General features: G+C 38.4%; 1 protein-coding gene across 4 annotated transcripts; it reads left to right on the forward strand.

Moving 5' to 3' along the window:
• The first annotated feature begins 10,670 nt into the window (after nt 1-10,670).
• Nucleotides 10,671-15,042, forward strand: LOC103935489 (serine/arginine-rich splicing factor RS41). Of its 4 annotated transcripts, XM_048576240.1 has the most exons (7): nt 11,212-11,324; nt 12,158-12,340; nt 12,424-12,664; nt 12,866-12,978; nt 13,402-13,634; nt 13,998-14,408; nt 14,652-15,042. In XM_048576240.1, the coding sequence occupies exons 3-7, from the start codon at nt 12,640-12,642 to the stop codon at nt 14,686-14,688; spliced, it is 819 nt and encodes a 272-aa protein (XP_048432197.1). In that variant the 5' UTR covers nt 11,212-11,324; nt 12,158-12,340; nt 12,424-12,639; the 3' UTR covers nt 14,689-15,042. The 4 variants fall into 4 exon arrangements, with proteins under 4 accessions (XP_048432196.1, XP_048432195.1, XP_048432197.1 ...); XM_048576239.1 differs by lacking the exons at nt 12,158-12,340; nt 12,424-12,664 and adding an exon at nt 10,671-10,843 and having other exon boundaries at nt 11,199-11,324; XM_048576238.1 differs by lacking the exons at nt 12,158-12,340; nt 12,424-12,664 and adding an exon at nt 10,673-10,843 and having other exon boundaries at nt 11,192-11,324.
• The last annotated feature ends 387 nt before the right edge of the window (nt 15,043-15,429 follow it).

Consider the following 15,429-nt stretch of genomic DNA (forward strand, 5'->3'; position numbering starts at 1 on the left):
TTTTCATGCATGAATTTGACGCTAGAATATAAGTGAATTTCACGTAATAGTTATGAACTTATATTCACAAGTAGTGGAGGTTGCTTATAAACAATCGCGTTAAACATATTCTTGGCATAAGTTTCATGCAATCATAGTAACGAATGCCTTGTCAACACTTATAGTTTTCATGTTGCTTAATGATTCTTGCTTGTATCTCTATTATGCAATTCATGTAGGGAACTTGTGAGGAATGCTTTGGGTTGTCGTATGCAATCATCCAATTCATTAACTTAAGAAAAACTTGACGGTTAATTTAAGCGGACCTAATAAACCCGGAGCGTTGAGAATTCATGGTTTATTGAAAAGCAATTAGAAATCATTTTGTATGCAAGTATAACATGTGTGGAGATGAACCCCTTAGCTAGCCATCCCATCCATTCTATCCCTTCGTTTTACAATTCTGCCTAGTTTATTAACTTGTTTTGTTATTACAATTTTCGTCAAAGCAAAACCCCCCTTTTACTTTCTTGTTCTTAGTGCTTAGAATCTATTTAGTTTATGTTTTAAAATGTTTTGAGTCTTTGGTTTGTCTTAGTGTTTTAAAGTTTAGTTTTGCATTCTTTGAGCCTAGCATAGTGTTTTATATTGTGTTTTTACGTTTTTGATTCAAATCCAAGTGATTAACAATCTCTCATAATCCCCGGTCCAGAACGATCCCTACTTACGTACTTACTACAATTGACAAAAAGAGGGTTTAATTTGTGTGCGTATAATTTTCGCATCAGTAAGCCTTATATATATATATATATATATATATATATATATATTCCCACCTCTACCTAGCACGAGGCTTTTTGGGAGCTCATTGGCTTCGGGTTCCATTGGAACTCCGAAGTTAAGCGAGTTCGGGTGAGAGCAATCCCAAGATGGGTGATCCATTGGGAAGTTTTCGTGTGAGTTCCCATAAACAAAATCGTGAGGGCATGGTTGGGGCCCAAAGCGGACAATATCGTGCTACGGTGGAGTCGAACCCGGGTTGTGGTGGGGCTCGGGCTGGGATGTGACACTAAATGAATGTATTTAGAAATAAAAAATATATTTTTTATTATTGAAATAATTAAGAGTGTTTATTAAAACCTAGGAACCTTAATCAAAAATTAAAAAAGAATAAAGTTTTAATCAATGGAGTAATAACAAGAGGGATGTGAACCTAATTTCTCCTTAAAAAAATTAAAATTAAAAAAGAAAAACTTGCAAAAAAAAAAAAAAGTTTTGGTCGTCTTCTGCCTTTCCCGACCCTCCCTCCCTCCCTCCCTCATTTCTCTCCTCTGCACCAACCCACCAAACGCCCATCTCCTCTCCTTTTTGAATCCCCGTACATCCATCTTTCCCCTTCCATCTTCGACTCCACCCATCCACCCACCCAACCACGCAACCTTCATCTTCTCTTCCACATCCTTTGTGAGCTCAAACCACCAGCCCCCATTTACCATATTTGATGGCGATGGAGAGCCACGAGGCGCCAACCAAAACTACAGCCCCTTGCCGTCAATATCCTCTGATTGCGATTAGTTCTGATGTCGCATCTGTTCATGCCCTAACATCAGTGCTTTGTCAACGATCTCTTCCACTATCGTAGCTCGAAGCAGCAACCCAAGACAGACTGTGTCATCGACTGGATTTGATAGGAGGGTTTGGTGGGTTCATGCAGAGGAGAGAAGGGACGGACGGACGGGGGAGGTAGAAGATGACAAAAAGAAATTTTAATTTTTTAATATCCACGCGGGCCTCATATTGACTGTGATGCCTCATGATTGTCTACATAGGTGCCACGTCACCAATTAACGGCTTATATAACAGCAACCTTAACCGATGTATGAAAGTGTCATAAAATTAGGACTTCAGGTATCACTCTGGGATAAAAAAATTCATGTACCAAATGTTGAAAACAATTTTTTTTATTTATTTTATAAACTACATGGTGGTTGCTGATTAAGCTTATTTATAAAAAAATTAAAGAAGAATAAGAAGTCCAACCTATATGCCAAAATCTCAACATGCACTCCTCTTACATTTTTTATATATCTATTCTCATTTTCTTGGTGTAATTTCCAATTTTAATCTTCCATTGCATTTAATGTCGTTATAATCTTTCAAACCTCATCAAGTATAATTTTATTGACATAAATATAAATTGATGAGATCATTTGATTTTGAATCGGGATTGATTTTTCTGAACCAAAAAAAGAGTGTCGGGATTTTAGTTAATTTTTTTTTAGTAAATTGTAGCAATGGTCCCTCAACTTTAATCAAATTGGAGCAATAGTCCCTCAACTAAAAATCCATTATCATTGGTCCCTCAACTTATCAAAATGTGTAGCTATAGTCATTTTCATCAATTTCGTCAAAATTTTGTCAAAATTTAGGGCACTTTTGACTTGATTGAGGGATGATTGCCCACTACTTGCGAGTAGAAATCCCGGTGTGCCTTAAGGGTAATCTTGTCTTTTTCACCCAAAAATCCACGTGTCCCCTCCATATTTTTCTTGATTATTTTTTACTCCACAAATGCCCCCACACTTGATGGGCTACTTGAAGGAAAGGGCAGCAAGTGTAGAGATCTTCAGCTTTGATGCAGATTCTCACTTGGACTTGGAATTAGATTCTTCTAGGAAAGGGAAATAAATCGCCTTCAAAGCCTATTTAAGCCTACCTTAAGTAAGGGATTAAATCAACTTCGAATGGCAATTATTTGTCCCTACAAGAAAGAGAGAAAACTATAGGATATTTGTTCCTCTTCCCTTAGCACTCTTCTTTGCTTGCCCTTGCAAAGAACCGTCTTTCGTTGATTTCTTTGTTTTCTTCACGCCACACCGATGTAAGGAAAAACTTAATTCTCCTTATCTTCTTTTTGGGTGGTGTTGTCGTGGGGTAGCCGTCGGGGTGGTGTGGCACGTCGGTTGGCAAGGGCTAGGAGTTGGCTTGGCATGGGCCATGAGTTAGTTTGTCATGGGCTAAGGAGGTGGTGTAGCAGGGGCCATTGCTTGTGTTGCTCGGCTTGACAAGCCAGACGACTAACTTGCCTTTATGGCCTTCAAATGGGGACTATACGTTCTTTCACCTTTGTCCTAGAAGTTGAACAAAAAGAAGTACAACTACGCGACTCTGGTGGAACGCTTCGACGTGGCAGATGGGCCCCTGAACAAAATTGTAGTAGGAAAACCACGCGAAAGAAAAAAATTGTAACACTCTATCGCTTCCCCACGTCAAAACGACATGAAAGGCGTAATGACAAACAAGCTCTACCAAGGTCGAGGCAGTATACGGACCTAAACGCCACTATCAACAACATCCTCCACAGTATTAAGGACAAACCATTCTTCAAGCGGCCGAATGCCTTTCATGAGCTCTTAGCCAAGAGGAACCCAAATGAATATTGACACACCCCGACCCGAAATGTCTACCTGGACTCCGAATGGAGCTGTGCTGGGCGACACCAGGAGGGTGACAAAGCCATACAGTATAGTGAAGTGGAAAATGTGAAAAAATTTAAACCTAAAATTACCTAAATATAAGAGTGCGCTTGTGAGTGGGAATGAACTCATTTCACACGTGATGTCATAGCATAAGTAAAATACAGTAAAGTAGAATGAGAATTATACCATCGAAGGTAACAATACCAAGATTTGCCAAGAATCCTTGTCGATACGATAGTTCAACTAATAGAACCTGGAGGGGTGAAAAACAAGGATGAGTGGGCCTAAAAATAAAGTTTTTATAAAAACCTTTCTGAATACATTATAACTCTTCGCCATAAAACAAGTATAGTTTCCAAAATATACATACTACGTATGGTAAGAAAATACTTACCGTAATCTGCAATATCACAAGAATTCAATACATCACAATATTTTGTAAATAAACACATGACGTTCGTAATCGCATAATCTCACATAAGCAAACATATCATATCGAGTCCTCATCAACACATGCTGACACACGAGTTCATGCAGAGATATTCTAACATGAACAGGGCTAGGTGTAACAATGATATATGCTCTAGTACTATAATCACATGAAGACTGGCGCTATGGGCAGCACATATGAGTCCTAATTGCCTACAACAATCAAGGACAGGACTAGCACCTACAATGGATCCAAAGTGAGCGTACGGTGCAATGTGCACATACACGTGAAAGATTGGCTCTGGCTTGGGTGACTACTAATATCGGTGCAGTAAACGATGAGCAGATAACATAAATATAGTCATGTCACAATGATTCAATAATTCTGGTCAACATTGTATTATTCATAGCTGTAAATTTAATTAAGGCATCAATAATAATACGTATACATGTTCATCCCGTAGAATGTGGCATAATGTTATAATTTCCATCAAAGCGCTAAATCTTATAAATGTCACACTAACCTAGGCGTATTATGGGAAAACTCCTTATGAAATGTATAAATGGAAACTAACTATTATATATATACTATATGAAAGAAAAGGCCCATTCACATGTACTTGTGATGTCACATCCATTTGAGCTAGGAAGCCGAAGTCTTCGATAATAATCGCACCTAAGCATAATATTATGACCCATTAGTAAAACTCCACTAAGACAATTAAATTTGGTGAAACGGAGTGTGGATTTGGATTCAGGGCGTCGAAATACGCTAAAAATGGTCCCTGGCAAATTTTACAAAAAGTCAACGGAAAAGTCAAACGTCAACCCCATAAAGTCAATCGAAATGCCCGGTGGTCAACCATGTTAAAACTTTGGAATATTCCTTGTGTTGACTTTTATGAAATTTTCTCGAAAACCCTGCCAGGCTAATTTCAACGTCCTGAGTCCGTTTTCTTTTGTATCAGAGCCAGGATTTGATCCTGGGACCTGTGGGTTATGGGCCCCCAACGCTTTCGTTGTGCCCATATGTTTGTAGCGATGAGTACTACGCAAATATGCTAAAAGAATTAGTCATACGTCTCTCTAAACAATGGTAAACGGAAGTCAAAATCCTTGCCTCTAGGGGCATTTTCGTCAAATCACACTTTAAAAATTTATATTATCGTAAAATTAGGGACGGGTTGTCACAAATATTACTTTTTCCACTAGAGTACAGGTTATTGAACACAAAATTGTCGGTCATTAAGGGATCACATTGAAGAAATCCTTGACCAAGGATATTTTGGGTGTGTGTGAAGAATAAAGTCAGGGAAGAAAAACCCGTGGAGGAAAGAAATAAGGGTAAGATTGACAGGTACGATCGTACGGATGATGAGGATGACATGCGCTCTACAAAGTGGCCTACCCTCGACATTAATGACATTTACGAAGGAAAGCCCCTTAGGGTGGGACAATGAGGAAGGAAACCAACATTGTTAAGGTGGACCGTCATAAAAAAATAAGATGATTGACTAAAAGAACAAATTCCCGTTCCCCCGGAACTATACGTGGTTTAATTATTTGATGACATAATAAGATATGTAGGCCATCTTACCTGACCTAACCACACACAAAAAGACAAACGTTGCTTTCTACACGAAGACAGGTCCGTAGAGAACTCATCTCCTTATCGCCTCTTCATAGGTTATTTTTCAAAGATGATCATCAATGACAAGTTTTTTTACATTGTATCATCTTTTTTGAACTACACCAGTGATTTGAATCTCCTTTCTGAGGATATGTAGGCAACCTTTTCCAGATTCAATCACGCCCTTTGTCAAATTCAATATTTTTCAATAAAATAAAGAAGTTGGCTCACGGCGGTTCTCGCATTGTTTATTCGTTCTTTTTTTTTTTTTTTCCTTTTGTTTTTGCGGTTGTGGGAATACCTTAAAAGCCCAATCAACATGGAACTTTGAAACTTCTCACAAACGTAAGTCTATATGTGAAAGTGTCGAATGAGTCTTCTTCAACCCACTCCGTAGTGCTTGATTAATAGCTTGGGAGGCTGAAATCGTAATAAGTGCGGTAACGATTGGCGAACAACAAGCACAGAGACATGGCCTCTTCACTTAGAAGTTAGTGCACTATCCGACTTTCAAAAAGTTTATACAACCTGAAGGTTATGGGTTATAACATCCAAACCCAGGCTCTATGCCATTCTAAGGAATGATAAAAAAGGTGACTTGGGAATTCATCTGAAGGGTGGCTTTGAGTCTCAACCCTGAGTGTGATAACTTCTATCCCAAACCAGCGCATTAAGTCAAATACGTTTTGCAACACCATGTGTTCATCAGGTCTGAAAGAGGTATTCATTGTGGAATCCTATCCCCAGATTTCACTATTTAAAATTACGTGTTTCATATTTTGTATTCGTAGTTTCAACGTTTTTATATTTATGGTGTATAGTTTTTTCGATAAGTAAAAGGACGAAAATGCCCTTAATGAACTAAATAGAATTTTCGAAGATGTATTTGATCTCTATATATTTTTCAACTTCTCTTTACACATTTGGATAGTAGTCATCGATACAAATGTGTGGTGCAAACGAAATGTAATTTGGAGTTATAACGAAGATTCTACGAACCTTTGAACATCGAGGGTATTTTGGTAATTAGACATTTAAAACACATGTCGTATTTGGGGTTGTGTGCCACGTGGGACCCACATATTGGTCCTCAATCTTCTGGAACTCTCCCTCTCTTTCGAACTTTTTCTTCTGGATCCTATAAGCCTTATATGTATATTCCCATCTCTACCTAGCACGAGGTTTTTTGGGAGCTTATTGGTTTCGGGCTCTGTAGGAATTCCGAAGTTAAGCAAGTTCACGTGAGAGCAATCCCAGGATGGGTAACCCACTAGGAAGTTCTTGTGTGAGTTCCTAGAACCAAAACCGTGAGGGCATGGTCGGGGCCCAAAACGGACAATATTATGCTACAGTGGAGTTGAGCCTGGGATGTGGTGGGAGCCCGGGCCGGGATGTGACAACTCAACGGAATCCAAACCAGGATACGATTCCGGACCACTCAACGGAATCGCGGAATAGAAGGGATTTCAGAATTCGAGTGGATACGATTCCGGACCACTCAATAGAATCGCGGAGTATAATGGATATAGGAACACTCAACAAAATCTAAGGCATGATACGATTTCGGACCACTTAACAGAATCGCAGAGTACGAGGGATTCTGGATCACTCAACAGAATCCAGATAGAGAGGGAACCGAGCCATTTAATGGAACCTAGTTTCAGATCACTCAACGGAACCGAGCGGAAGTCCAAGGAACATAACAATGGCTTGAAGAAACAAAATATGAATCAAGTTACTCAATTTACAAAAACTCAATGAAATGAAACAAAGCACAAGTACTAAATATAGAACGGGTCAACGAAACGAGAAATGAAACAATGAAATGAGATATGAAACAAGCTTTAAAGCAACAAACTCCATGACAATGGGTTAACGGTCCACTACTAGCCCTCATATTTCATCAAACAAATCAATCAAGCACACAAATATCATCAATACACAAGTCAAATCACATTTAATAAACATAGAGCAATGACTAAATACACATATATATATATATATATAATCACATTTCAATATCACATTTATAAAATCAAGTGATATCCACAAAGGATACTAAATACAAAATCAGGTAATAATCATATCACATATCTTAAAGTCACTCACTAATCCATGTAGACCCACTAGCCTTCACTTAGTCTCTAGTAGTATTAATTTTAATATTTAAAACGATTCGAGACATGTTGACTAAAAGTCAACTCTCAGTTAACAGTTGGGTCCACAACCTCGACGTAATTCAATCCAAAATATCCGCCCACAAATTTTCGATCTCTAACTTCCTAAGAGTATAATTTATCTTTTAGAACAATATCCTAAAATTTTGGAATGATCCAACGGCCGGATCTTTGTCAATTGCTAGAATTAGGTGGCGATCAACAATTAATTTTACAAACTTAAAAATTCAATTCATCAAGATTTGTAAGTTGGATTCCTGATCCGTTAGTTTCTAATGTCCTTAAATATTGCATGCTAGAACGCATTAAAGTTTGGTGACGATCCAACGGTCAGATCGTCGATAACTATAATGATCAAGTGGCGAATCCTAACGAAACAATGTTCGAATGATGGAATTTCGTCCATCGAATGTCACATATGGAATCAGAGTATCAAATTTAGCCTATAAGGGTCATGTGGGTCCTTGGACCATGCGCCACTCGGACTCGCCGGAAAATTTCACTTAACTCCAAAAATTACCAAAGTTTACAGAAATGTAGAGCATAACAAGGGGAAGAACTTTCATACCTGGGACGAAGTCCAATTCACCCGGGAAACACCTAAAAACTCTCGATCCGTCAAAAACCCATAAATAGGTGTTCATTGATTCGTTTTCTAATCGAACTCCAATGCCCTCAACCTTGTTTGAGGCCTATTCCTGAGGTTTAAAGAGGACCTTTAGTGGTGGTGGTGGAAGGCATAAGCTTCAGAAATAGTCAATCGCCACCGAATAACCCACAAATTCGTCGATTGTGTTCTTCATGAACTCGAGGCCAAATCTCGTTGGGTTTGAGTGGAAATGAAAGAGTGGTTGATGCTGATTGTTTTTAGGTGGCCTCGCGTTGTGAATTGCTGGTAAAATGTCGTAGATGGCGTCGGAAATCTGTTGCAGGAATTGGGCTGGGTAGTAGAGGGAAACCGGGTCAAGGAGATCCAGCCGGTTCCCCTCATTCTTTCTTCCATCCTTTCCCTTATTTTCCCTCTCCTGATTCGGCAGCACCCCCTCATTTCTCTCATTTCTCTCTTCATTCTCCAATCACAGCCACACACGTGGCATATCAAATTAATGCTCTTGTAAATCTGGAGCATTCCAGATAATGGTCAAATGACCACTTCACCCCTGTCTTTGCTCATCTATAACTTCTTCATTACAATTCCAAATTACATTCCATTTGCGCTCACGAATTCATATTGACGAGTACTATCCAAATATGTAAAGAAATCTGAAAAATCATGAAAGGATCAAATACGTCTATGAAGAATTATGTTTAATACAATAGGGGCAATTTCATCCTTTTACTTATCGAAAAAAAAACTATACGTCGTAAATATAAAAGTGTCGAAACTCTAAATATGAATATGAAATATGAGATACGTAATTTTAAATAGTGAAATTCGAGGACAAGATTTCACAAGGCAGTAGGGAACCCAGCCCACGCTGGCTTCCCCTCCTCTCTCATCTCGGATCAACAAGGCCCAGCGACTCGTTTTCCTTTCCAACACCACAGGGCAATACGCCATGCCCCCTGTCCTTAGGAGCCCAACTCACATTGGCCCCTCTTTTTTTTTTTTTTTTTTTTTTTAAATTAAATTTAATTATTTATTTATTTTTATTTCTTTCAGCAATGCGGGCTCGAGCCCATGCCTCGCCTTCAAGACTGCTCCCGCAAACCCAATGCACTAGAAAACTCGACCTACACCGGTCTGTCATTTCCTCTCTTCACGAATTTATGGCATGCAACCCATATCAGGTGAAGGCCCAGCTCGCGTTGGCTTTCCTCCCCTTATCTAAGCGCCTTAACACTAGTTCACGTCATGCTCCTTGCCATACAGCTCATGGCCCTAGCCAATTATCATGCGCACCACCAGCAGTAGCCTTGCTACCCTCCATGACGGTTGGCCCGCGATCCACTAAAAAAAAAAAAAAAAAAAAGATTTTTTCAAATTTTCTTACCTTGGTGTGGTGCGGAGCAAAATACACAATGACAATCGACTCTTCGCAAGGGCAAGCAAGCAAAGAAGAAACCTAAATGAGTACAATTTCCTTTAGCCTTTTCTCTCTTTCTTGTTAGGATAAAAATTGCTCTCTAAATTTATTTAACCCCTACTTAAGTAGGCTTAAATAAGTTATAGAGGTAATTGGTTTCCCTTTTCTAGAAGACTTAAACTCCAAGTCAATTTGGAGAATCTGCATCAAAAGAAACAACTTTCTGCTTGCCTACTGAGCTTGGGATTTCTACGTCTACTGCCTTTTTTTGTGTGTAATTCAGCAAGTGTGAGGGCATTTGTGGAACAAAAGTTAATCTCAAAAATCCAAAAGACGACACATGAACTTTTTTCGAAGAAGACAAGATTGCCCTTATTAAATAGGCAGAGCACACAAATATTGGTACACACAGCTCAACATCCCTGGAGGCTTGAGTAGTTACTACGACTACATCAAGCTCTCCTACCCATGGTATGGAAAAGTCAAAGACATTAAAGATAGGATTAATCACCAAATCCTATCTTTAATATCCTGATTGAAGATCAACTCAAACAAGTAAAGAATTCTCATCACAATCAATCAAGGATACTTACTTGATAATTCTATGATATTATCTTATAATTTATATCTTAGAATTATTCTTTCCTTATTCATCCTACGGAGAACTCACCTTGGCCAATTGGAAGTCGTCAAGGTAGGGCAGAACCGTACAATGTCTGGTCACCTCCCTATGAATATTCCATCCAGGCCATTTACTGGTAAACTTTTACTACGAACTTAAACTCTAAACACTTCACAAAATTATTAACTTAAGCATCAGATATTAATTGGCCATACCCTCACTTACTCTTCTCGGGTTTCACTTTCAGGGGTGCATGTAATAAAACTTCGTTGTTTTCCATTTTATTACTTTTTTATTTTATTTTTGAATCCCCTTTTGCGCTTGTAAGAAATTGGTCCAGTAATTGTGTCGCACTCATATCATACGTCGCCGCTCCACTGACTTTTCCTCTCTTTTAGGCAAAACTGTCAGAAAATACAAATCGATTCCGCGGACCCCTTTCCCAATTATTTCTAGGGCTAGGGTTTCTCAGACCTCTCTCCATCGCCAACAACTCAAAGGTACGAAAACGAAGCTCTGATACTTTCCCTTCAATGTCTTCAGCAGATCTAGGGTTTTACCATTTCAGAATCTTACTTTTGCTTGGTTCTCCTCCTTTGCTCTAGGGTTTAACAATAATTATCCTTGTCCTCACTAATGGTACCCAATTTTCTGCATAATTAAGCATCGCAATCATATAATTAGTTGCTGAAGTCACAGTTTTACACTTCTTATTTGTGGAATTCTAGTTCTGTTTTTGTATGCGTTACAATTTGGTGCTGTTTGGAGTTGGAGAGCTCACCAAGTGTTTGTATAAATGCCGGTGAATCAACTTACTTACCTAACTGTCTAATTATTGCATCTGGAAGGGGTTAGAAAGTTTGAAGCTTGAAGAAATGAGGCCAATATTTTGCGGCAACTTGGATTTTGATGCGCGGCAGTCAGATGTTGAGCGGCTTTTCAAGCGATATGGGAAAGTTGAGAGGGTGGATATTAAGTCTGGTAAATATTGTTTCTGATTAAATAATTAAACTTTTGCTGCTTTTTCATAATGGTCTTTGTTAGTATTTTTTATCAAGAGTACTAGTTCCATTGGCTGTTGGCAGCATACTTATCGTACTGTGTTTGTTTCGTTTACTTTGGTTTTTCCTTTGTGTTTGTTGGATGTGAATTTGGTGGCCAAGCTTAAGACTTGTAGATTTTCAAGCTGTTGTGGATATTAGAGCTATATTATATGATTTGTTATGTTCAAGCTGTTGTACTTTTGGCTCCAAGATTATGTTCAAAAGTTTTGTTATGTTTATTGTGCTGAAATCTGAAGTGGTTCACTCATTACTGAATCATCCTGCTGGGATATGGTCTTTATAGTTAGACGTTAGTGCAGATTGGAGTTTGAGCACCTTCTATTTATCCGTATGACGATAGGGATTTCGGGTAGAGAAATAAAAATATGTATTTTGGGGCTTAGCAGCAAGTCCTACTCCTACAGCAGCAGAGTTATTAAAGCGGGACCTATACTTGAGCACGAATGTGACAGCTACAACTTTCTTGATTTTCTTCTGTGAACAAGAGTTTCCTCTTATGTTGAGTTATATTGGGGTTCCTGGATATGTCTAGAAAGGAAATGTGGTGTACAACCTGAAAAATGAAAATTGATTATTTTAAAATTTGGCTCATTGACCTTTTCGTATAGCAGCAAATACATGCAAAAAATATGAAGTCTGGTTTTCTCCCTTGGCCCTTTTTCTCCGTTTCCTTTCAAAATCTTGATATACGGAAATGCTCATTCTCTATAAATTGAAAATGTGTGAGACGTCGTTATGGAAATACTGTAGGATGGGGTTGTTGTGCATTCATGCACATGACATCTCCTTCATGCTGAGAACTGAGAAGCTTGAGCTCTTTATCTGGATGTTTGCTTGGAGTAAGTTCTAAAGAGGAGATGTTTGCGCACAAAAGATTTCAGCTGTTATTCAAAAGGGTCACTATGTTATTCCTTAAAAATGTTATTTGGATGGGTATGCTATTTTCCCATTCAGAGAAGCATGTTACTTTTTTATTGCAGTGCAAACCCCTGTACTCAAGAATTTCTTTGGCGCAGGATTACTTGGAATGTCCATGCTCTTCTTGGATGGATCTGCTTATCTGCATTTCTTTTGTAGCATGTGCCCAAGCATCACTTATTGTATTTTTCCAGAAGAATTAATTTGATCTGCCTTAGTCCTGCAATCCTACTTTCCCTCAGACACCATTGCTTTTTCATTCATCATGACTTTTGCTCCATGTTCAATTTCCGACATGTTCCAACATAGATTCCATGATGATATCGCACCCACTGGCAGGTTTTGTGTTATTTCCTAACAGATGATTTTGTATGCGTGTAATATTTTAGTGTTTGAGACGTCAACATTTCCTCACATTTTAGACTGAATGCCTAACAAACTTGTTAGAAAAGAATGTTGTGGTAACTTTGGTGTATGGACCTTGGTTACTTCACTCGGTGGTATTAATAGGATTGGTTCCATTTATATTGGTTTAAATAGGATTTGCTTTTGTCTATATGGACGACGAACGAGATGCTGAGTATGCAATTCGAAGACTTGACAGGACAGAATTTGGTAGGAAGGGACGCCGGCTTCGTATTGAGTGGACCAAGGTAAAGTTGACAGTGTGGTCGGGTTTTGAAAAATTGATTTATGACGTTATGGTCAGTTGCATTGCATACTTGCCGAGCATGTTGGCATTGTGCATAGTACGATTCCTAACACATACAAGTATAATACTTGAATTTGACATTGCTTTCTAGCATGTGAATTCTTACTTAAGCTGTTGCTTTTCATATTATTAATATTGTGATTGTGTCGATCAAAATCATATCCTCTACTAACTTCCATTTTCTGAATTTATGCATGCAACTGGTACATATATTGATAACTGCTTCATGCTTCTTTTGTCTTCTCTCAATTATATAATTTTCTTGTACATGTGATCAAATGGATAAGCTATGAGTGACAAGCTTTGCCTAATTATTTTATTGGAAGTTTTCACTCATTTAGTTTCACAATATTCTGTGTTGAAGCATGAAAGAGGGATTAGGAGACCTGATTCAAGAAGGCCTTCAGCTAACACAAAGCCCTCAAAAACCTTGTTTGTTATCAACTTTGATCCAGTCCATACCAGGACAAAGGATCTGGAGAGGCACTTTGATCCCTACGGGAAAATTACAAACGTAAGGATTAGAAGGAATTTTGCTTTCATTCAATATGAATCACAGGAGGATGCTACCAAAGCTTTGGAGGCAACAAATACAAGGTTCTGTTTTCATTGACAACTCCTATAGTGCTGTTGCTTGATTTACAAGTTCAAAGACTTTTGCCTTTGGTGATTGTTTGGAAGTGAATTCAAAGGGAGAATGGCTCCAACTTCTAGGAAATTCAGTTTTGTTTCCCTGACAAGTCATGCCATCAGTTCTTTAAAAACTATTTACTCCAAAAAGCCGATAGTACTTGCTTGTAAGGAAAATTAAATATGCTGATTTGGATTGTCATAAAAAGGTGTTAAAAGAAGAGAGAAATATTCAATGCTTTAGTTTGCAAAAGACTACTTAGTCTGAATCCATAAAAAATTTGCAACTTGCTTTATACTAACTTTAATCAACTTCTTTTTGAGGTACAGCAAGTTCATGGATAGGGTTATTTCTGTGGAATACGCTGCTCGTGATGATGATGATAAAAGAAATGGGCAGAGTCCTGACAGGAGGGGCCGTGATATGTCTCCTGAGAGAAGAGGCAATGATCGTGGGCGATCTCCAAGTCCGTACCGCAGAGATAGGGGAAGCCCTGATTATGGCCATGGTGCCCGCGTAAGTTCTAGAACTGAATCAAGAAGAAGTCCTGATTATGAGAGAGCTGCAAGCCCAGTCAATGATAGATCTCGTCCAAGTTCTAGACCTGATCCTAGAAGAAGTCCGGATTACGAGAGATCTGCAAGCCCAGTCAATGATAGATCTCGTCCAAGTTCTAGACCTGAACCAAGAAGTCCCAGTGATGAGGGAGCTATAAGCCCCGTCAACGATGGATACCGCAGGTTTGTGAAGTCAACTTTTCTCAATTTTATGATCTTTGATCTTTTCAGAGGTGTAGGGGTGTTCTAATGTGTTAATGAAATTATGGTCAAGTGGGAGTTTAAATGCTAGAGGCCACCGACGTAGTTCATCTCTTTTAGCATGGTTTATTTTGGTTTGCATGATTTGTCAAAGTTGTATTTATATGCGAACGTATTACACATACTAGCACCATTCTGACTATATTTGTATTGTTGATATTTCAGCCGTTCACCCCCACCCCGGGAAAGATCTCGTTCCTGAGAACCAGCAGGAATATGCAGCCTCTTTGTAGTGGTTAGCTGATCTTATCTTTGATTTGTAGTTGAGATTCTAAAGTTTGGTTATTCCTTGTTATTAGTATTCGGATTCATGAGCTTAAACTTGAATGTGCTTTCAAAGTGACGAATTCAAAGTTTATTTAGTAGCCAATCAATGGTTTATCGGGCATCTGTGTTCGATACCTAAATTGTTATTTTTCTGTGAGCTTGAAGCACTAGGAGGGGTAACGGTGTAATCAAATTGTATTGGTGTAATTTCGTGAGCCTGGTTTTGGCGTGAATGTTGAATGCTGCACCTCATTTTAAAATACGATATATGATCTGTGTTTTTCCTTTTTGAGAAGGCTCTCTTTTGGCACTTTGCACTGGGATGGATTTCTTGGGTTTTGTATGATTACATTATAGTTTATCTTCGAAGTTTTGAATTTGTTATTAGGTTTAATTTTAGCTACGGCCTATGTCCACTTTACTTTTTGAAAATCAAAATTCGTTTTACTTAATCATTTTTCCGTATTTTCTATCAAATTCGTTCCATTTTGATTCTAGTTTGCCCCTGAACTTGATTTTGATCATACTTGAAATTTAGAAAATTTAGAAGTCGTCATTTTACCCAAATAAATTCAAAATTCGTTCGACATTGCAATGGTTCTGTTAATTTTGTTCAAAAGCCATCAAATATGCTGATGTGGATTAGAAAATGTATATGAAAAAGAAAAGGAGGAAT

Source organism: the organism of the source record quoted next, unplaced genomic scaffold (assembly GCF_019419815.1).
Source record: "Pyrus x bretschneideri cultivar Hongxiangsu unplaced genomic scaffold, Pyrus_bretschneideri_v1 Contig87, whole genome shotgun sequence".
Lineage (NCBI taxonomy): Eukaryota > Viridiplantae > Streptophyta > Magnoliopsida > Rosales > Rosaceae > Pyrus > Pyrus x bretschneideri.

Coding starts and splice junctions, on each gene's coding strand:
- LOC103935489 (XM_048576239.1), top strand. CDS start 11,219: ATGAGGCCAATATTTTGCGGCAACTTGGATTTTGATGCGCGGCAGTCA. Junction 12,979..13,401: donor TTCGTATTGAGTGGACCAAG/GTAAAGTTGACA, acceptor TCTGTGTTGAAG/CATGAAAGAGGGATTAGGAG. Junction 14,409..14,651: donor GTCAACGATGGATACCGCAG/GTTTGTGAAGTC, acceptor TTGATATTTCAG/CCGTTCACCCCCACCCCGGG.